The 21,003-nt window shown below is 53.6% G+C and overlaps 7 protein-coding genes across 7 annotated transcripts; 4 read left to right on the top strand and 3 right to left on the bottom strand.

The window, feature by feature from the left end:
- Positions 1-324: 324 nt before the first annotated feature.
- On the top strand, positions 325-2,070 carry KD926_000524 (putative triacylglycerol lipase; the record flags this gene model as incomplete). Its single annotated transcript, XM_053096436.1, has 2 exons — positions 325-549; positions 622-2,070. The coding sequence occupies 2 exons, from the start codon at positions 325-327 to the stop codon at positions 2,068-2,070; spliced, it is 1,674 nt and encodes a 557-aa protein (XP_052959594.1).
- A 330-nt stretch (positions 2,071-2,400) lies between these two features.
- KD926_000523 (snoRNA-binding rRNA-processing protein NOP14) lies at positions 2,401-5,181 on the bottom strand (the record flags this gene model as incomplete). The annotated part of the gene is made up of 2 exons (XM_053096435.1): positions 2,401-4,821; positions 4,891-5,181. The coding sequence occupies 2 exons, from the start codon at positions 5,179-5,181 to the stop codon at positions 2,401-2,403; spliced, it is 2,712 nt and encodes a 903-aa protein (XP_052959593.1).
- A 201-nt stretch (positions 5,182-5,382) lies between these two features.
- KD926_000522 (uncharacterized protein) lies at positions 5,383-6,603 on the top strand (the record flags this gene model as incomplete). The annotated part of the gene is made up of 4 exons (XM_053096434.1): positions 5,383-5,425; positions 5,488-5,607; positions 5,661-5,912; positions 5,981-6,603. 4 exons carry the CDS (start codon positions 5,383-5,385, stop codon positions 6,601-6,603), a joined length of 1,038 nt encoding a protein of 345 aa, XP_052959592.1.
- Positions 6,604-6,804: 201 nt separating this feature from the next.
- Positions 6,805-9,286, bottom strand: KD926_000521 (putative origin recognition complex subunit 3; the record flags this gene model as incomplete). Its single annotated transcript, XM_053096433.1, has 8 exons — positions 6,805-7,783; positions 7,836-7,960; positions 8,014-8,287; positions 8,337-8,476; positions 8,533-8,767; positions 8,823-8,896; positions 8,965-9,174; positions 9,233-9,286. The coding sequence occupies 8 exons, from the start codon at positions 9,284-9,286 to the stop codon at positions 6,805-6,807; spliced, it is 2,091 nt and encodes a 696-aa protein (XP_052959591.1).
- A 260-nt stretch (positions 9,287-9,546) lies between these two features.
- KD926_000520 (pentatricopeptide repeat protein) lies at positions 9,547-12,129 on the top strand (the record flags this gene model as incomplete). Its single annotated transcript, XM_053096432.1, has 1 exon — positions 9,547-12,129. The coding sequence occupies one exon, from the start codon at positions 9,547-9,549 to the stop codon at positions 12,127-12,129; it is 2,583 nt and encodes an 860-aa protein (XP_052959590.1).
- A 786-nt stretch (positions 12,130-12,915) lies between these two features.
- On the bottom strand, positions 12,916-19,770 carry KD926_000519 (chromatin segregase YTA7; the record flags this gene model as incomplete). The annotated part of the gene is made up of 6 exons (XM_053096431.1): positions 12,916-13,305; positions 13,389-13,699; positions 13,788-13,909; positions 14,029-14,268; positions 14,739-17,634; positions 17,697-19,770. The coding sequence occupies 6 exons, from the start codon at positions 19,768-19,770 to the stop codon at positions 12,916-12,918; spliced, it is 6,033 nt and encodes a 2,010-aa protein (XP_052959589.1).
- Positions 19,771-20,038: 268 nt separating this feature from the next.
- On the top strand, positions 20,039-20,967 carry KD926_000518 (uncharacterized protein; the record flags this gene model as incomplete). Its single annotated transcript, XM_053096430.1, has 2 exons — positions 20,039-20,096; positions 20,471-20,967. 2 exons carry the CDS (start codon positions 20,039-20,041, stop codon positions 20,965-20,967), a joined length of 555 nt encoding a protein of 184 aa, XP_052959588.1.
- Between the last annotated feature and the right edge of the window lie 36 nt (positions 20,968-21,003).

The raw sequence follows: 21,003 nt of genomic DNA, 5'->3' as shown, positions 1-21,003 counted from the left end.
GGTTGGGTGGAAGGAGTAAACAAACATCCTGGTCGACATGGCTTGATTTAGGTGATGAGGCTTGCAATAGTCGCGTGCCGATCTGTTTTCCATCCACCCACCCCCTCACTCAATGCAGGAAGTGGCGCAGGATTCCGGCAATATGATTTTGTCTCTCCCTCCGTAGGAATGCGTGCAAGAACGCTATCCCCGCGACGCGATGTCTCAATGAGTATAAAGGGGGGACAGGGACCGCTGGCAGCGCGGCGAGAAAATGCACCTCTGCTCCTTCCAGTATCGTCGCGCCCATTTTTCATCTGCCAATAACCTCATTTCAAAGCAGAAATGGTCCGGGTGGGTCTGTTGACACAGGGCGTTCTCTTTCTGTCCGGCGTCTTCGCCCAGAGAACCGCCGTCGACCTTGGTTACGCCCGGTACAAAGGCCAGCCACTTCCCAACGGCATCGTCCAATGGCTTGGGATGCGCTATGCTGCTCCTCCCGTAGGCCTGTTGCGCTTTTCCGCGCCCCAGGATCCGGAGGAAGTGGATGGGGTTCAGGATGCATTTCAGGTACGTCTTTCGGTCACCACCCCTCCCTGGCACCTGCCATTCATTGATCATTGACTGAGAGCTCGGCCATAGCACGGTCCACTGTGTATTCCTACTGTGACTGAGGAAGAAGTCTTCCCCGATGGAACGGCGGAAGATTGCCTCTTTATCAATGTCCATGCTCCTCGGAATATATCCAAACCGTTACCCGTGTACTTCTGGATCGAGGGTGGTGGCTTTAATGAAAATTCACAGGCTGACTACGACGCATCGGGCTTGATCCGTGCCTCTCACATGGGCATCGTTGTGGTTACCTTCAACTATCGTGTTGGGCCTTATGGTTTCTTGGCCGGAGAGGAGGTTGAAAAAGGAGGAAGTATGAACAACGGCCTAAAGGATCAGATCAAAGCCCTGCAATGGGTCCAGAAACACATCCGCAAGGTATGTCGTCTACTCCATGAGAAGAAGGGCATGGCTAATCATCTATCTGCCTTGTACAAGTTCGGCGGCGATCCGAACCATGTGGTTCTTGGCGGCGTCAGTGCCGGCGCTGCGTCGATCACGCTTCTCCTCTCGGCGCATGGCGGGAGAGACGACGGTCTTTTCCATGCGGCTGCCGCAGAATCTCAGAGTTTTGCTGGCATGCTGACCGTGAAAGAAAGCCAATTCGCGTACAATAACCTCGTGATTCGTACCGGCTGCGCGAGCGAGGAGGATACCCTTGCATGCTTGCGCAACCTGGATGTTGGAACTCTTCAAAGTGTCAACATAAACACTCCTCTACCCAAAGCGCAAGAGGCGCCGCTCTATATGTACGGACCGGTTGTTGATGGGACGCTCGTTCCCGACTATACGTATCGCCTTTTCCACAAGGGAAATTTCATCAAGGTCCCGGTCATCTTCGGCGATGTCACTAATGAAGGCACTGTTTTTGCCCCTAAGGAGATATCCACTGTTGGCGAGGCAGATATCTTCTTGCAGAGCCAGTTCCCGGAGATCCAACTACGTCACCTCGCTCGCATCAACGCCATGTATCTCCAAGAAAACGAGACGCGCCAGTACCCCGAGGCCGGGCCCTACTGGATACCGGCCAGCAACGCGTACGGAGAAATGCGGTATACCTGTCCCGGAATGGACATGTCTTCCGTGTATGCCCGGGCCGGAGTTAAAAGCTGGAACTATCATTACGCAGTTCTGGACCCAGACTCGGAAGCCGCTGGCGAGGGGACGGCCCATACGCAGGAAGTCAACGCCATCTTCGGTCCGCAGCATGTGACGGACGATGATCCCCCGGCCTCCTACTTCACCACGAACGCGCCCATTATTCCGGTTGTGCAAGGCTACTGGACAAGCTTCATTCGATCATTTGATCCAAACCTGTATCGTCGGCCAGGGACCCCGGAGTGGAAACAGTGGGGCAGAGATAACGAACACCGCCGACTTTTTATCAGGACGGGCGAGACGGGAATGGAAGTCGCTCCTCCCGATCAGGTGAGACGATGCGACTACCTGATCAGCATCGGACTGGATCTTGCGCAGTGAAACATACGCGCCGTGTGGGACTAACAGATGCGTTCTTTTTTTTCGGTGTACATAAGTAGACACCTTCGCGGCATACGTGAACATACAATGAACAAACAAATTACTATTAGTTATTATAGGTGCTTACGTAGGTAGGGTTAGATGACTTTGCAAAAGAAAAACCTCAACATATGACGTGTAAACGAAAGAATTCTCTTGATTTTTGTACCATCATAACCCCTATGACCCGAATGTGTATATGTACACCGATAAAGAAATAGAATAAAGGCAGCATGCGCCGTCCAAACAGATAACACAGGCTCGTCATTCCGAGCAGCACGTCGAGTATTATCACCATTTGCCCCGGCGCATTTTCCTCTCTTTGTCGTAAGCGTTGGCCTCGCGACCTTCTTCGTTCTGCACATCCGCGATAAGCCGCTTGTACTTGCGTTCGTACTCGGCATCGCGCTCTCTCTTCTCGCGCAACTGCTCGCGCGCAATGAAGTTGGCGTCTTTGCGCAGCTCGCGGATAGCGCCCTTGCGCTCGCGCTTGTGCTCCGCCTTGAGACGGCTGAGCTCGGCACGCTCGCGGTTCGGGTCGTAGTGCTTGTCCGGGTTGAAGGTCTCCTCGAACTTGGGGATGGCGGTTTTGATAGCCAGCGGGCGGTGGTAGTGGAGAACAAGGGGGCGACGAGCAAGCCGGGACTGCGATAGGTGGCGATCGATCTTGTCCAGGGTGAGTTGCAGGGCATCGCGCGCGGCGGACGACACCTTTGCTAGGCCGGTTTTGCTCACATGGCGGAGCACAGCCTGCACGGGTTCGAAGACCTCGATGAAGGACGAGTTGTCGGCCCACAGGTCGGAGGCGGTGTCGAGGAGCTGGACGAGGGCCGTTATCAGGGCGAGCTTGAGCTCTTCTTGGGCCTTCGAGGTGGACTCGGGACCGGCGACGTCCCAGAATTGAAGTTTGCGAGGAGAGATGGACTTGGATGTGGTGAGTCGCAGAGATTGCTGAGGGGACCGCAGGGGAAAGGGTGCGAGGTCGCCCGATGGCTTCTTGGGCGCAAGATTCAACAGGGCGTTTAGGACGTAGTTGATGAACTCAGGCATGTATCGCTTCGATCGGGCCTGGTACTGGAGCACAACGCTGGCGGCGTACGTACCCGTGGCGAGGTCGCCGAGGGTGTTGACGGCGCCCTGTCCTAGATACCGAGCAAGACAGAGGTGCGCCGGGGTGGCGACGGCGTGGAAATGGTCTGAGGTAGGAAAGACGGTGCCGATGCCGGTCAGAACGATAAGGTCGCTAGGACGAAGATTGAGTGGGCGATCAGCTGCCATCTCGCGGAGTCGCGCCCTGAATGCCAAGGAGACGCTCTCAGCATGAGTCTTTGCCATCGAATGGACGTGTCGGAGAATGTTCTCGAGGATAGTGAAGGGAGGATGTTCCGGTTGTTCGGCCATGTACGCAACATGTTCAACCAGAATAGCCGCGAACTGCCCAAGCTTCGTCTTGTTGCCATTCTGGAGACGCGAGTGGTGCAGGGCTCGGATTCGCTGGATGACAGTGGGCAGATCTTCTACAGGCACATCTTTGATTATCCGAAGGAATTCGTCATGATCTCCCGGGCAGGGATAGGTATAAGCCAGTCCGTCCTTTTCTTCCAGCGTGGCTGCTTCTGGGGCTGAATCATCACCGTCTTCGGGCTCATCCTCCTCTTCGGAATCGTCCGCAGGAAAGCCCTCCTCGTCACTGTCACCAACAGATAAACTGACATCAGACCTCGTTTCCACGAGGTCATTGTCGATAATGAAATCGTCCTCATCTTCGACTCCAAGGTCGGGACGAAAACCATCTTCGTCGGCAGTCTGCTGCAGCCCGAAAGCCATAGCATCGTCCGGGAGAGACTCCTCTTCAAACATTGCATTTCCTTCATCGCTGTTTTGATCTTCTTCCTCGTCGTCATCTTCCTCCTCCTCACTCAACTCTTCGCCACGCATTCTTCGAACACGCTCCTCCTCAAGTGCCTTGAGTCGCTGTGCTTCCTCCTCAGCCTTTTCTTCTGCCGTTTTGGTGCGGTCTGTTGGCATAGAACGCTTGTCGAAGGTCAATTGCTTAAGACGCTGATCATACTCCTTTTCGGTATCCTTGTCGTCGGATGCATTCAACAAGGCAGCGCGGTCTGGATTCATCGCTGCAAGGTCATCCTTGGGTGGCTCGGGCTTCGGTGGAGGCTTAATCCCCCTCAAAATATCGAAAAGGTCCGGGAGACCCTTGTCGAGTTCTTCACGAAGGTCGTCGTCATCCTCCTTGGCTTGTTGTCGCTCGAGTTTATGGAATTTGGACTTGGCGATCACCTCCTTCATAACTTCATGCTTCGATTTCTTCCGCTCAGGCTGGTCTTCTCCCTCCTGGTTATCCACAACCTCTTCCATCTCGCCGTCTTCATTGAGGAACCGTTTTCTCTTTCGGGGTATCTCGGAATCCGACATGTCATTCTCCTGCTCGTCCAGGTCACCCTCCTGGAAATCATCTAGGGGTCCGCCTTCGCCAAAGGCCAGGGACTCGCCCTTGTGTGTGAGTGTGAATTCCTCTTCGTCATCTTCGAGATTGAACATCGATTCCTTGCGCAGTTTTCGTTGACTCTCCTTGGCAAAACGTTCGGCGGCCCTCTCTTCGGGAGTCATGGTCGGGTCGTTTTCACCGAATCGACGATCCAAAACGCCACCGACTTTCTTTCTGCGTTCCATATCCCGGAGAAGGGTTTGGCGTCTCTGAAAAGGTTTCACATATCAGTCATGATGATCCACCATGCATGGGTCAAGGATTGCGATCCATCTCACCTTTTCTTCACCGAGCGACTTGGTCACACCAGGTCTCGCCTGCGCACCCGCAGATTTGGAGCCACTATCACGGGTGGTGACATCGAATTTGGACCGCGTATTCGTCGTCTTGATTTCGAAGGGATTGAACCGGTCCCGAACGGCTTGCAGAGCGGCATTGCGCTGCGCCCGGTTCTGCGCGCCGACGCCGGATTTCGCATCCTGGCGCTTCTTCTTCTTGGACTGCTGCGGCCCAAGCACTCCAGTGTCCCGGAGAGAGGCCTTCAGCTGTTTCAACTGTGACGGCGGCATGGCTGCGTGGGGAAGTTGAGGCAAAAGCGATCGGCTTCTCCGCCGAAATTTTTGGGATTATTTTCGCTGGGCCCGCCGAAAAAAAAAAAAAAAAAAAGTAGCCTCACCGCCTTCGACGCCGCTGTTCTGCCGTCTCTTTTCCTCTCGTTGCGCCTCTCCGCTTTCCAGCCGACGTTCAAGTATTCCCACGCCGTCTTCGCCATGGCCTCGCATCTGAGCGATCGGCTACTATGGTTGTGTTTAGGTATGCCTAGCCTTCTCCTTTATCGTAATTTGAATTACTTTGGCGTGACACTGACCCAACAGGTGTCACTCTCTTCTTCGCCGTGCGCGGAATCGCCACGGACCTCCGCCGGGTCCGTGATTTGACGGAGATCAAGCATGTCGAGAAGGAGGATAGGATGATCAGCGAGGGCACAGAAGATGGTCAGTTGACTTCCCTTAGTTATTACTGGATTCTAAGGCTGACCTAGTTCCAGCTCTCAAATTAGACACCTTGTTAAAGCTCTCTGAGAGCACCAATCATGATCTCCGCGCGGCGTATGACGACATCAAACCTCCTCCTCAAACGAACTTCATTAACATTCTCTCTAGGGCTCTGCGCATAATCGCCGAACGCTCTACTAAGGGCGAAACTCGGGATCTGTTTCTAGAGGACCTGGCAAGCAAGCATAAGGATCGACGGAACAAGGCGCTCAGCGCCATACACTTTCTAGTCTCGAATCGAGCACGTAAGGTTTCCTATCTTGGTCCTGCACATCCTGAAGAATCGCCAAATTCTAACTGACCGGGCTTTTAGTGGCACGAACCTCCGTATGTACACGACTACAGGACCTCACAACCTATACCGCACTCGTCGATTGTCTCTGCAATTTCTTAGAGGAGCATGTCGAAGAGACATCGACTACCGTGTCCCCCATCTTCCCGAAAACGAGACCGCTAGGGGAAAAGAAGGCCCTCAGCACGCTCAATCATGTCCTCCAGGAAAATATTCCAGCCGCATTGGAGGCCGGTGTAATTAGTCGCTGGCTCGACAAGTACCCGTTCCCCTGCGCACTTGCGGAACCATCACGGCGGCAGGACGTCGTGATCCTGATGAAGACATGGTGGTCGGACGATTCGATAATGAGCTCCATATTCAGCACCCTGTCCTCTCACCCGGAGGCAATTAAGCAGCTACGGAAATACGGATTGATGGGCAGCTTGATAGAAGAGAACGATCCGGACGACGAAGACAGTGACGTGTGGATGGTCGATGGGGAGGACACGGCTGGTTCAAGACACATTCCGGGGCGGCGGCTGCGCGAACGCAGCGCCGAAGAGCAGGCTGTCAGGCGGCGCCGGAGGGAAGCCATGGTGCTGAGCGACGGTGAGCGACCGCTTGGTAATGACGACATCATCCAATTACCCATGTCGGAATGATTGATAAGTTGATGTGATCTTTGTTAATTGCTACTTTCCCGCGTGGAACTTGATCGCCATGGTCTTTGGAAGTTTGGGGGAGAGATAATGACAGAAGTCGTGGCGTCTGTGTGACGATGTGTTCATTATGCATATATGATACCCTTCTTTAAAATTAAGATACAACATAATTATTCTCTGTGTTACGTAGGATGTGGCCAATCAAAGACCGATCCATGAGGTCTTCGCGGCATGATCGACCTTCTTACGGCTGGATTTGATCGTGCCCATCGCCTTTAGCTCCGATAGAGCCCGATAGAACAGGGTCATGGTCATGCGCTCGTCGCAGCGGTCTCCTTGATCGCTCTCAAATACTGCATGGAATGCATGCCAAAGGTCGTGCATGTTCACAAGGGACCCAGACTCGAGGTACAGCTGATATAAGATCGCCGTAGCAGGCTGTTTGGCCGAGACTTTCGTCTCCGCCGCCTCCGAAGTCGATATCAAGTAATCGAAGGGGTTTGATAATGCACGCTCAATGGCAAAGCGCGGTCGCGGGGCAAAGGTTTCCTTCAGTGGATTTTTCATATCAATCAGGAAGACCTCATGCAGGAACAGGTCCTGTGGCCGGAAAAGACTCGCCTGGAAATACGCCTCCGAAAGATTGAGAAAGCGGTTGACAATATTCGTATATTCAATGTCCTGTTCAGACAGCTTTGATTTGCCCTTACTGACTTTTACCCGCTGTTGAACAACCGTTGTTGCCATGGTGGAGTGGCGGCTGTCGTACTCACTCCGAAGTGGCTCGGGGCTTTGGTACTTCTCGAGCAAGTCATCCAGATCTTTTTCGATTTTTACGAACCCTGGATGCTGCATGAGATGACGGGAAAGGACCGTGAAAAGCGCCTTAAGTCGGGTGGAGTCTAGAGTCTTGACGGTCCGGAGGATGTCTCCTACCAATTGCGAATCCAGCAACTCCCCTGAGAGTGCCAGGATCGATAGGTCGGATATGCCTGTCCGCTTGACAAGGTTGAATTCCTTTAGACAAGAGTGAACAACCTTGACGGCTTGGAACATATCGCGCAATTTTTGCTGTCCAGCTCCAAGTTGTCGTAGACTTTCATGAAAGAGAATCTGATCGTCCTCTAGCAGGTTGCGCACCTGTTTCAGGTGGCCCTGATCGGTGAGATCTTCGCAATATCTAAAAGGGGGTTAGCGGAATGGTTGTCATCCATCTATGGGAAGATCCTCACGTTCGGAAAGACGAAGTGTTTCTGATTGCCTCACACAGTTGGCGCTGCTGCAATTTGCCTTCGTCTCGATCGTCCGCAAGAAGGACCGCCAGGGGATTCGCGAAGAAATGCGACATGTAGGCATACTTTTCGCTGTTAGCATTGAGAATTAGGGATACCAAGGAAAGAGAAAAAGTACTTTGACGGTTCGACTAAAAGCTTCCGGCGTCTGAAAGAAGTCGCTTGACTTTTCTAACAGAATGTTTGTGATGCTGCGGCCTATCCATAGTTGACCATCCTCCTCCGCCTGTATTCGCTCATAGATGCGATCAACACAGTTGCTTGCCTCGTGGATTTCAAAATATTTCCCTCTCAATAAGGCGACACTCGATCGCGGGAGTCGTCCCTCGAAGAGCTCAACGGAGGTTGAGATTCCGAACAACAGGGTGAAAGGGATTCGGTCAAGCCAGGAGCTGAGAAATCAGTCTCTGTTCTGAACATGGTCTGGTGCAACCAACTCACCTTAGCAGAGATAACAGATCCGTTAGAATATTCGGATCAAAGGCTTCGCTATCTCGAAAAGCGAGTACTAATTTCTTGACGCCCTTTTTTTGTACATAGTCCCCAAGTAGGTCGAGATCATATCCAAGTAATCGGGGTCCCTGCCTTGTCGTTAGTTCCTTGTCGTATTTCTACCGGTCTAGAGCGAAAGGCATACATCTCGATCATTCAAGAACGATTGGTAACCGGCATTCCCCTCGGTGTTCGCGATTGCGGCTCGAATGGTATTTTTCAGCGTTGCCTTGAGGTTGGGCGCATCCCCAGAATCGAGCATGACTACTCCTCCCTCGTTTGTCGAAATCAGTTGATCATTGAGTCGCGCCAAAAGTCGACCAAGGGAAGAAACGTTGGATCCGACGGTCACCAGTGCGGAGGGAATGCAGCCATCATACCTATCTAGCGTCAGACCGAGCAACATAAGAGCTGTTATATTTGTATATTACTTACGTCTCGGGCGATGTCGACCTGACGAAAGATGCAACATTCTCCAGGACCTCCGAGTCGACCTCGTCCAAAACCCTCTATACCCCAATTAGCCAGGCCCTATCTCAATTGCGGTTGACGTCAAATAGGGACCGTGCGTGCTGACCTGGATTTTGGCTTCCTGGGCCCCCCATAACTGCTGGAAAGCTTTATATCTCAAGTCGATCGATTCCGGCTTCTCGTCTCCGTTCAGCAGCGGGGCGAAGATGCGCGCGTTCTGCTCAGGTTCATGCTCTGACGATAACACCTTACGTCGCTTCGTGGGTCGTTCTCTGTACGCCTTGGACGAGTCTGCAGGGCGATAGATATACACGCCCTGGACGATGTTAGAGACGGGCCAACCGGACTGCGATTAGGTTCAAGAAATAACCCACCTGGGAGTTGGCGCCATCTTTTGACGCAGCTATCGTATCCTCTAGCGGATCCATTGGACGAGAGGAAGCGAAGGGAAGGACAACTAAGGGGAGAGGGAGCAATTGAGCGCATGGATGATCGAATTGAAGGGAAACCCGCAGCTCGTGTCGACGCTAAACCGGATCGGGTCGAAATGGGGAATTTCCGCCGCGGAGCTTCTGCAGCGTTCATCTTCCATCACTTCCTTTTCTCTCGTTCCCGCCACTCAACCACAACGCGCCTCCTCCCTTTCCCCTGACTTCGTTTCGTCCGATGAACTAAACGACCACTCTTCATGCTCCGCCAGGCTGTTCAGGGGGCTCGGTGGTATCAGCATGTGGCCCGCAGAAGCCCGTCGATTCCATCTTTGCGGCCGCGTGCGTTCTCCGCCGCAGCGCCACGCCCTTCCAATTATGGCGGCCCCGATGACAAGATTCGCTTTTACGAACAGTTGACGCGCGGGAGCAAAACGAGAAAAAGGGTCGATCCGGAGGCCGATGACCGCGCCGAGCGAAGAGACATGCAGGAGGAATTATCGAAATTGGATGCCGAACTAGAAATATTGAAGGAAGGCCCTTACGGTCCCAATAGTCCGTTCATCCAGGGGCTGCCTGAGAAGGACCGGCAGATTGCACTCGAGGCTCTGCGAAAATATGAAGAGGAGCACGGCAAGGAAGAAGCCTTCAACCTGGATCAGGTCTTTGATGAGAAGCTAGACGAAGTGTTGCGGAAAGAATTCGAAGGCATGGCCAAAGAAGAAGAGAATTGGCAGGCGCAGGAGGATGACGATGATGCGCAGAAGATAATCGTGAGACAGCCGTATGAGGTCGTTTTGGAGGACTCCGACCAGGGAGCTTATATCGACAAATTCAACCAGTGCTTAAGACGGTCCGCGGAAAGCAAACCTAACGAACGACTTGCACAAGAACTGTGGAATTGGTATCGCCGTTGCAAACAGGTCGTCCCCAACTTTTTGCAATCTATCCCTGAAGAAGGTTTGGATATACTGTGGACCTCCACAACTACTACAACCTCGGCAGGGCCCTCTCGAGCAGCCCATATCCAAACACTTGCAGAGGATGTCATGTCTGTCGGGAAATCTCTCTCAACCCCGTATACCCTTGCCTACATCGAGTCTTTACAGGAAACGGGCAAGACAAACTTGGCACTAGACCAGTGGGAGGCACACCAGAGCAGTCTTTCCCAGAAGAAAGAGGATCTGGAAGCCTATTGGAAACTCGGAGTACAGATCTTCTCGGCAGAGGGCGACCCTCAACGTGCCCAGGACATTTCACTGGCATTCCTTGCCAATGATAAATCGCGTGATGCTCGAATCCTAATCCCGGTGATTCTGGCCTGGGCCAGGCAAACCGGTAAGGAACCGGCAGTCAAGGCATGGTCGCTATATCTGCAATTTAAGGCTTTCCTGGAGCACCAGCCCATGACAATGGAGGACTACGATCGCATCAGCATCGGTCTACTAAAAACAAACCAGCTCAACCTCGCCATTGCCGTGTTCAAAGACATGATGGTTACCGGTCAAGATCCAGCAAATGACTCGACTTCTCTCTACAAGAAAGCCCTCGGCCTTGTGGGCAACCTTCAAGCATCCAGCATCTCAGAGGGGGATGTGAACCAAGTGTCACTTGCTACGCTGACAGTTTTGCCTCGCCGCTTCCAGAATCGGTTCTTCTATGCCAGCTGGATGAAGAAGCTGATTGGCATGGGCGAGGTCGATTCAGCGGCCATGGTAATTGAACTGATGTACGAGCGGGGGGTCAACCCCGACCCGAAGCATCTCAACGGCTTGATCGCTGCCTGGCTTCGTGAACCAAACCCTGACTCTCGCGAGAAAGCCGAACGACTCGGCTGGGCCATGGTCCAACGACGAATCGACACGGTTTGGACGCGTGCGAAACCGTCCGACAATTCTCCTCAGGTCGAGGTAAACGAAGAGGCAGACGTTGCACGGATTCCCAAATTCATGCAGCGACCGATGCCCTCCGCAAATATCGAGACCTTCTCGATCCTTCTCCTCCACTACACCCGACGAAGCGACGAAGACATGACCGAACATTTGGTCAAGTGCCTCACCGACGCTCAGATTCGGCCAAACTCTTATTTTATGAACCACCTCCTGTACGCCGAGCTACGGAAGCAGGACATCCGAGCTCTGTGGGTCAAATTCAAGTCCATGTCCGCTTCAATTCAGCCAGATCTCGAGACGTACGCCTGTCTCTGGGACTGCGGGAAACTGCAATACGATCGAGGCCGCACCGCGTTTGTTTCGGGGTTCCCGTCCGCTCGCAGTCTCTACGCCGAGATGATGCAATGGTATTCACAGCTGTCCACCCGCGGCCGGGCCATCGCGCACGACGAATTCTCCAAGGAACTCTACGACCAAATCGTGCGCTGCCTCTGTCTCTCCAAGGACCCCGCAGGCACCTTGGTGGCGCTCTCCTCGTTGCGCGCCATCTTCGGCATCGCGCCCGACGACACCACCGCCCGCCTGATCGTCCTGCAGGTTGCCCGGATGGCCGGCGTCCCGGTCGATACGCCTAAGCGACGCCTCCGCCGTCTCTCCTCGACCCCGAAGAGCAAAGAGAACATCGCCCACGTCAACCGGCTCGTGGAGATCCTGAGCGAACGCAAACTCGCTGCTCTCCAGGCCCGAGGCCTGAGTCTCGACACCCTTGAACCGCCGGAACGGGAACAGTACCAACTCGAAATCATGGTCGAGCTGCTCCGCGTCGTCATGGGACGGTCGACCGGCGATCCCAGCCGAGTCGAACGCGACATCGCCACGGCCGCGACGGAAATGGGTGTCGCGGGCCTCGAATTCAATACGTCGCTGGCAGACGATGACCTCTTATCCTAAAAGCCCTCGGGGAGGCGAAAGTTTACGTGGGAAGGGCAAATACATACAGCACGGCGTTTTTTTCTTCCATCTGATCAAGATTCTCACTACAAAATGGTTTTGAAGCCATAGAGCATATATAGAAAGGCGTTTATATCAGGGCGGCGCTGCTGCTTTTATGTACATAAATCGGGCAAAAGAAGGGCTTACTGTGTACTATATAGTGAAGGGGGTTTTTTCCACTCTTGGTGCAGGTTTTTTGAATGCTTCCGCTCACAGCAACTTGGCCTATAATTAATTGAATTTCCATCATTACATTCCTACAATAGAGTGGGCGAGGATCATAACGATTCTTTTAATTCTAGATTCCAACGGATCGTAGCTCCAACCATTTTGTCAAGTATAATACACGCTGGATGGGGAATCCCGTAGGCTGGGCCGTGAGCTGATTCAGAAGCTGCGAATTCGTTGGCTGTTGTGGCTGCGATTGCTGAGCTGGAGGAGCTGATTTGTTCTCAAGCAGTGGCGCCTCGAAATTCGGAGCATTCGTCCGGGATACGGGCTCCGGTTGCGTATCGGGGACCGTGAACGAGATGATATCCACCATACTGGGGTGTCCACACCCAATGCTACAATTTATTTGAGGATCGGAGAAAGATCAAAGGGAACAGAAGACAAAAAATCCAACCTTCCAGGGTTATATTGAAAGAAGAAAAAAACTAATAAGACATCGACAGAAAGCTCCCTTATCATGCATGAGGCGAATAAAAAGAAAAGAAAACCCCATCAAAGAATCAACGAACGCAGTTATTTCTTGCCCTTCTTCTTCTTCTTCTTCATGCCAGGAGTCCCGGGAGTCCCGTTTTGCTCATCTGCCTCCACTAACACCGCATCATCATCACTGCCGGTCACGGACGAAGGCGCCGCAGAGGACTCGGGCGTCTTTGTCGCGGGAGTCGAGCTGCTGGTGGTAGTCGGAGTTACGGGTGCCGGTTCAGAGGGTCGTGAGGTGTCTTCGGCATCCAATTCCTTCATAAATCCTTCCTGGATAGTGGCCTTCTTACGGTCCCACCACTGGCGTTCCTCCTCGAATTTGGATTGCTGGGCCTCAACTCGCTGGCGGTAAATGTCGTTGTTCATCATCTCGTTGGCGGATTGGAAGATCACTTGGCCCCAACCAGGCTGGTAAGCGTTGGCCTAAAAGACATCACGAATCCAGTCAGTATTGTGGTCTTGCGCAGGTGGCGCGGAATTCGCGCCGGGGGATGAAGAGGGCCTACCTCAGAGACAACGTCGCGAACCTCGTCCTCCATTTCCTTCTCAGCTCGTTGGAATCGCTGCCACAGATCATCGCCCACACTGCCGCGTTGAAGCAACATAGCCAATGCCTGCTTCTGACTCCGCAGGGCCAGCACCCGCTTAATATCTTCAGTCGCACGTCTCAGGAGAGCGGCCTTGAGAACAGTCTCCGGCACAGCAGGAGCTTTCTTCTCCTTGGAACCCGTCGCGGGTGGATCAAGATGAAGCAGGGAGAAGTAGATGTCTCGTTGAAGGTGGGGCGGGAACCATGGTTCTAGGGAGAAAGCCTTCTCTAGAAAATGACGAGACGTTAGCACCTGTAACATAAATTTGTATTCCCAGCAGGACGATGAGAAAGCACACGGGCGCGCTTCACATACGGGCTTTGCGCTTGCGGTATAACGAGGAGAAGGTCGCCAAAGAGCCAATTAAGACGCCGAGGTAGGCGAATGGCACGGCGAGATTTATCCAGTTGACCATTTCGTTTTCAAGCGATGTACAACTGGTCTAGAAGGTAAGATCGAGAAGTAGTTGGAGTGGACACGAGAGTTGGAGTATTGGTTGAGCGGGGACCTAGAGGGTCATGTGTTTTTTTTTGGGGGTCGAGAGTTCGCGGCGGACCGGAGTAAAGCGCGAGAGTAGAGCGAACGGATCCCGACACCGACGGACTTATACACAGGCACGGTAGCAGGCAAAAGCGAAGGAAAAGTGTCGGGTGCCTGAAGGGAGAGGGAGAGAGGGTCGCTGAAAGAAGTCGGGGCCAAGTCGCCGCTGGACAAAAGCTCCTTCGGGAAAGGCCAGCCTGGTGTCTTGGCCTCATCACATGGGCGGTCAGGCGGTCCCTCCAAGTCACGAGTATAACTACTTATACGGAGTAATGACTACGGAGTCGGGAATGATCATGGAAATGATAATACAATCAGATGAATTCAAGAAAAAAGAACACCGCCTGCCATCCCTAAATTTCCGCACAATAACTGCCAATCGACAAAACAAAAGACAAAGGGGCCCTCGGCGGGTTGATGAACGAACTATTCAAACAGGTATAACGGTAGAAAGTGATAGCTATGAAGGGGAAATGATAAGAAGTGTAAACAGAAAAGGGGAAAGAAAAGAAGAAGAAGAAGAAGAAGAAGAAGAAGAAGAAGAAATATAAAACTTCCGATGTCGCCCCCGTCATCTATCTCATATGTGTTGTATTGGCCGCTTTAAACCGTTGTCGCATCTCGAAATCCAATCAAAGAGACAGAAGAAAAATATAATAAGAAAAGGGAGTGTAAAGTGGAGGGTGCGAGCATATTTCCTCAACATCGTATGTCTAGAGCCCGAACTGATCGAATTGGTCCTTCGTCTTTTGACTGATGGGCCCGATATCTTGCATTGCCTGCATGTCTTCCAGTACCTCGTTGAACGTTTCCTGAATGCCGGCAGCGACCCTACTACGGTTCCACTCCCCACGCATGCCCCATAGATAGTCCATTAGGCTGGTGTTGATCTGCTCCAACTGTTCCACTGAGCAGCCACTACTCCGTTGAGTGAGTTGACCATGCAGCTCTTGGATATAATGTTGATCCAAAATCAACTTCGGGGAGAGATCTTCGTTGTTCAGGATATTTTGAAGATCGGTGGACACATGGGTCTGATGCGTTGCGGAGGCGTCGAAAAGAGGCACGGGAGGTTGCGACTTCGGCGGGGGCGAATTCACATTGGACCCATGGTGATCAGCGTCCGCGTTTCCATGAGGCGATGGCTGGCTGCTATTGTCACCCTGTTGTGTGTCTGGGAGATGCTCTTCTTGCGATACACGGTCTGGGTACTGGGTCAGATCGGGGAATTCATGTCGCATCCCGTGGCCCGCCACAGGACTTTGCGTGTAGTTTTGGGGGATGGATGACTGCTCCGACGATTTCTTGTCGGACGTGGTCTGGGTGGTGGAAGCTTCGTTGGTATAGTCGTGCGGCTGCGATCCGGGAGCCATCGGTGTCATTGGGCCTTTTTGCGACAGGCTCGACAGGCCTGATTCCCGTCGTACTTGCTGCGAGGGTGCCGTGTGTGAATACGGCGGCTTTGGCTGTGCGGATGGACCAAACGAGCTGGTCTGTGTTTCTCTCTCGCCCGAGTGATCTTCGGAATTGGTCATGTAAACGTCCCCGTCTCCGTCTGGTCGAGATTCGTGAGACCCATTGCTCGTCAGGGCATGGGTACTTAGGTCATTCAAGTCCGACCCTCCGCCCCCATGATACCCGTTGGTCATGAAACTCAAGTTAGAGCGACGTGTCGGGGTGACCGGCCTAGCTTGCCCGCTAGGCGCCATGACTGGGAAAGATTCACCTAGCACCACGGGCCCAGTCGAAGGACCAGACTCGGTATTGCCATGCGGAACGTTGTGATTGGCGGCCTGGCGGCCGGTGAAGGCATCCTCTTCTTCTTCGGCCTGCTTGGCCTTTTGCAACGCCACTTTCTCGCGCTCTAATTCTCGGAGATAGACATTTTCACATTCCGTCACCAACTGGGGCTCCGCTTGCTCAATGGTGGCGACATCGACTTCAACGTTAGACAGGAGTTCATTCGCTCTGAGAAGCCTCTCCTGGTCGGCTAGTTGTCGAGCATCTTTGGTCATTCGTTTGATATCTGCCAAGAAGTCCTTGGGTCGCTTGTAATAGCCGTTGGAGAGACGTTTCTCGATGGTGACAATATCCATGTTGTAAAAGAATTTGCCCGAAACCGTCTCCCGGAGACCTAGGACGCCATGCTTGTCGTGAGCCTTTTCAAACGGTCGGAATGTAGCCTTTCGCTGTTCAATTGGCAAGTCACTCGTGACAATATTCGGGTCATCTTCCTCCCACAGGTATCTGATTTGGGATTCATCGATCACGCCAGTCCTAAACCGCTTGTATTTCTTGATTTGGTCCATGATGGGCTGGATGCGAATCTTCAAGAGGTTAAGAGTCTGATGGTCCTTCTTCTTCTGCGATTTGAGCTGTTCTTTAGAGGGTGCGGGGTCAGCATTTGGCGGCGGTGGCGGCGCAACCTCCAATGTTTCGAGCTCCCTCGGCTTGCGATTTTCTGGGTCTGGGAAATGCGCTGGCGAGGTCTTGATGTATTCTATTACTTTGCTGAAAAATTCTAGTCGTGCGGCGTGGCCAGGCGCTCTGAGTTCGAAGAAGTTTCGCTTTGAGAACCCAAACAGGTTCCTCACTAAACCAGTGTCTATATCTTCGCCGCTCGACTCTTGAACTCCCAACAGCAGAACGGGATCGGTAGGGGGAATCGATCGCAGCAATCCAAGGAACGTAGAAGTAACCGCCGGTCCGACGGTGTCTGACCAACTCTGAAGATTCGGGATGTAGATCACACTCGGTCTGTGCCGTTTCACTTCTGCAAAGAGCTGTATGACGGCTGCTTCGGGGCTTCGGGTTGAGTCGCTGAGGAGGGTGGGGAGGTCGAACGATTGGACGTGTAGTCCCTCGAAGTAATGCAAAAGAGCGGCGGCCAAGTACTGCTGTCCCATGCCTATGGGCCCGCGGAGCAGCATTCTAGGCCGGAAGACTCGCGAACGGTCGAAATCTTGCTGCATCTGCTCGTGTCGGAAGCTTCCAGAGTCCTCGGGTTGCTCAAATTGTGCCTCTTCCAAGGCAGTAAGTCTCTTTCGCTGGGGAAGAATTTCGGACACTTGGTTCCTGAGATTACTGAGAGGATCACGAAGCAAGGGCTCAACTTCCTTAGGTAGCGGCGAGGCACCAGATGAAGTGGACCGTTCCGATGACGGAACCATCTTCTTGATGGCTATCATGAAGTCCTTCGGAGTAACATCAATGTTCTTTGGGTCAATGACAAGCTTCTTATCGGATTTGTAGATCTGGGGGTACCGCCTTTGGACTGCGTTCAGGGCAGCCTCTGTGCACAGAGCACGAAGATCGGCACCACCGTATCCCTTGGTGATCTCCGCCAGCTCATTCTTAATGTCACCAGGAAGAGGAGGATCCCAGCCTTTCGTGTGGATGTCTAAAATGGCACGGCGGCCTTCAGCATTTGGCAAGGGGAAGTAGAACTCTCGATCAAATCGACCAGGACGCCGGAGGGCAGGGTCAATGGAATCAGGTCGGTTCGTGGCTCCAATGACAATCACTTGACCGCGACCATCCATACCATCCATAAGGGCAAGAAGAGTCGAAACGATAGAGGCATGAATCTGCTCCTGTTTGCTCGATCTCACGGGTGCCAGACCTGATTTGAGTGTCAGTAATGTTCGGTTTCACTGCCCTTCGTGGAAGACTCAGGCTACTTACCATCGATTTCATCAAAGAAAATGATACTAGGCTGCGTTTTGCGCGCCTCGTCGAACAGCAACCGGAGCTGCCTCTCGGCCTCACCCACCCACTTACTCAGGGCATCTGCACCCTTTCTCATATAAAAGGTGACTTTCCGACCCTCAGAGCTGACGCTATTCGCCAAAGCCCTTGCTAGTAGGGTTTTACCCGTTCCAGGAGGCCCATGGAAGAGGACACCTCGTGGGGGCACGATGTGGAAACGCTGGAAGATCTCGGGATACAACAACGGCAGAGAAACCATCTCCTTGAGTTGATCAATGTGACCCTGAAGACCTCCAACGCTATCAAAGTTAACAGTCACGTCGACCCCCAATGGATCCGCATCGGCAAGAGTCTGCTTATCCTTAACCTTGCCGAGGTTCGCAGGCGTTCCTGAAGGACCTTGCGCGGCGTCGGCGGAGTGAGTTTGAGTATTGACCAGGCCAGCACCAGACGGACCAGAAGCTAGTCCACCGGCACTCTTCGGATGCTGCACGACTTCGTCATCGCTACTGTCGCTGTCGACGCCTCCCGTGGCGGCGGGGGCGCCAGGCGGAGCAAGGATGGCAGACGGGCCGCCGCCGCCGAAAGGTCCATAGGTAGGGAACAGGGTGCGTTGCCAAACCCCGCCGCCGCCGCCGCCTCCGCGGCCACGGCGCGAAGGAGATTCGTTGACTTCATTCTCGGCATCCTCGATTGGCAAGACCAGGTCGGGACGAATAATGCGATAGTCGACATCTTTTCGGCTCCGACGGGGTTTTTCATAGACGATGTCTGTCTGCAGTCTCCTCCGCGGCCGGCCGCCTTTGAGATCCTCAAGCTCCTCGGCGAGTTCCTCCGCGATATCGGCCCCTGCCTCGGATTGTCCTCGGGATCGAGACGGCCTTTTGCGCAGGCCCGGCCGTCGGCTAACAACGCTGTCCTCTTCCTCTTCTTCATCGCGAGCCTGACTAGCTTTGCGTGGGGAAGGCTGCGATTTGCCCGATTGGGATATCTCATCTTCGTCGTTGGATTCTTCCTCTTCGGGTTCAAAATCACTCTCCTCGTCGTTCTGTCGCTTGCTCTGAGAGCTTTTCGGTTTCTTGCGACTCGAGCGACGAGGTTGCTGGCTGTCAGCGTCGTCTTCCTCCGGTTGTTCGGCCTCCTCGAAATTTTGGCTTCGGGTGGGCCTGTTCCTTCGCCGTGTCACTGGTCCTTCGTCTTCTTCGTCGTCCTCATCGTCATTCTCGCCTGCTTTGGCATCCCCGTTTTCGGATTCGGGTACAAATCCGTCGTCTGCGCCAGACGCACCCTGGTCTGCAGGAACACTATCCTCGAAACTAACTTGGACGTCGCTCTCCATGATCTCAAGCTGGGAGCCTCGCACTTCCATCGTCGTCTCCTCAATATACTCCTCTTGCTTCGTTTGGCTCTCTTCCTCTTCCTCCTCCATCACCGGGGGTTGTTTGTTGGGGTGGGAGCCACGACGAGGCCGCCGTACTGCCTCGGTTTCCGGGCTGCGAGTAGCTCGCTCAACCATTTCCATATGCCGTCCAGAGTTTGTAAGAGCGTAGATGTCTTCTGACGCGCCACGAGTGCGCCGCGTCATCCGCCGAGTTCCATTGTCCACGGGTGGCTGTTTTTTAAGAGCGTCGCCGACTTTCAGCCTCACTACTGTGCTCCTGCGTTTCTTGAGCGGAGAGGCGGGCTCTATGTCATCTTCGTCTTCATTTTCCACGTTGCTGGACTCTTCTTCCTCATTGTAGACTGGTCGATTCGTGGCGGCCCTTCGCGCGACTAAACCGCGTGCATTCCTTTGGGCGTTCAGGTCCTCCTCCTCCTCGTCGGACTCCTGGAAAGAGAGCTCATCTGCATCGCTCAGCATATCCTCGTCCGAAATGATATCGTCATCTGAGCCGCGACGAGCCCTTTTCTTCGCGGGCTTCGACTTCTTTTTCGATTTCGATTTCGATGCCGAGCGTCGAGATGAGCGGACGGGGTGATCGCTATAGTCATCGTCGTCCGAATCGGATTTGTTGGCCAGCTCCTCGATGGAGCGTTTGAAACGGGCCATGGTGTCAGGGAAAGATGAGTCGGGTTGGATGATTCTTCCTGCTTTCTGTGATATCAGCAGGCGGGACGTCACTTTCAATGATACCACAGTAATGGGGTGATGATGAATCATAAATCATCAGGAATGGATACTGAGAGCGGTTAAGCAAGAGTTTACTGACAGTAGCGTGGGTAGTACAATGAGATCAGTGAATCAGACCGCTGACAATAGCTTGATTCACGGACGGAGATCCAAACAGGCACCTCCCAATCAACAAACAATCCCAACAATGACAGACGGGTTTCATAAGAAAAGAATGACAGTGAAGTTCCAAAAGCACTTAGAAGGTGCGCAACATCAATTTGGAGGAAAGTTCCGATCGGCCGGTGACCGTGAGGTGGGAGTGAGTGGATGGGGGGCAACGGCGAAGCGCAAAAGCGCAGGGCCCCGGGGGCAGAACAACAAGCGATAAATCTCACAACCGAGACTCAGAAACGCGTCGCAGGCAGCGGTTCAGGAAGGATTGACAAATCACACGAAAGACAACGGCAGAGGCAGCGAGTCGGGGGACACAGAGAGAAGCTCGCAGCGACGATGCTGGACGATGGGACGAGATCGAAGGGCGGAAAGACTCGCGCCTTTTGCCGGGTCGCCAGTCAGCCACAGCAAACCTCAGGCTCGCGCGGCCCACAAGCCACCGCTAGTGCTTGACGGGGCCTAGCGCGACCAGGGCGGGCGGCCTCAGCCCCGGTGCACGTGCCCCCATCCCGCGCCAATTCTGCCAATTCTGCCCTTCTGGACGGGCCAGACAAAACTCCTCTTTGCTGGCTGTTTAACGACGTCTTAAGGCCCTCAAACCCTCCCCCGCGACATCCCGTAAACTCCGGTGTAAATCCCTCATTTGTAAGATCCACGGCCGAGATAGACCCCGGCGCGTCTTTTGACCTCAACTTGACGGAATTTCGACGTCGTTCGGCCCACAAGCCAGAGGTGTCCGTGAGCGACGAGAAGGAGGAAAGAAAGATGGACAGGAACATGGAGCTCTGCCCCAGCTTCTCGAAGCTTATCGCCTTTTGGCTCCTCCCCGCCGGTTCGACCTCTGGCCTTGATATCATGTGCCGGCTGACTCAGCGCGCCCTGGGAGTCCTGAGGCCGCCTCCGCTAATCCCGGTCGGGCAGTCGCCGTTAAAGCGGCGCCCATCCGGTCCGAAATCCTGAGTTGAACCAACACTCGGACAGACCACTTCCCTTGCT

This window comes from Aspergillus affinis, assembly GCF_023601865.1.
Source record: "Aspergillus affinis strain CMG 70 chromosome Unknown NODE_10_length_487445_cov_86_957759, whole genome shotgun sequence".
In the NCBI taxonomy this organism is placed as follows: Eukaryota; Fungi; Ascomycota; class Eurotiomycetes; order Eurotiales; family Aspergillaceae; genus Aspergillus; species Aspergillus affinis.
Note: the sequence above shows the minus strand (reverse complement) of the source record. Positions and strands in the feature narration are given on the sequence as shown.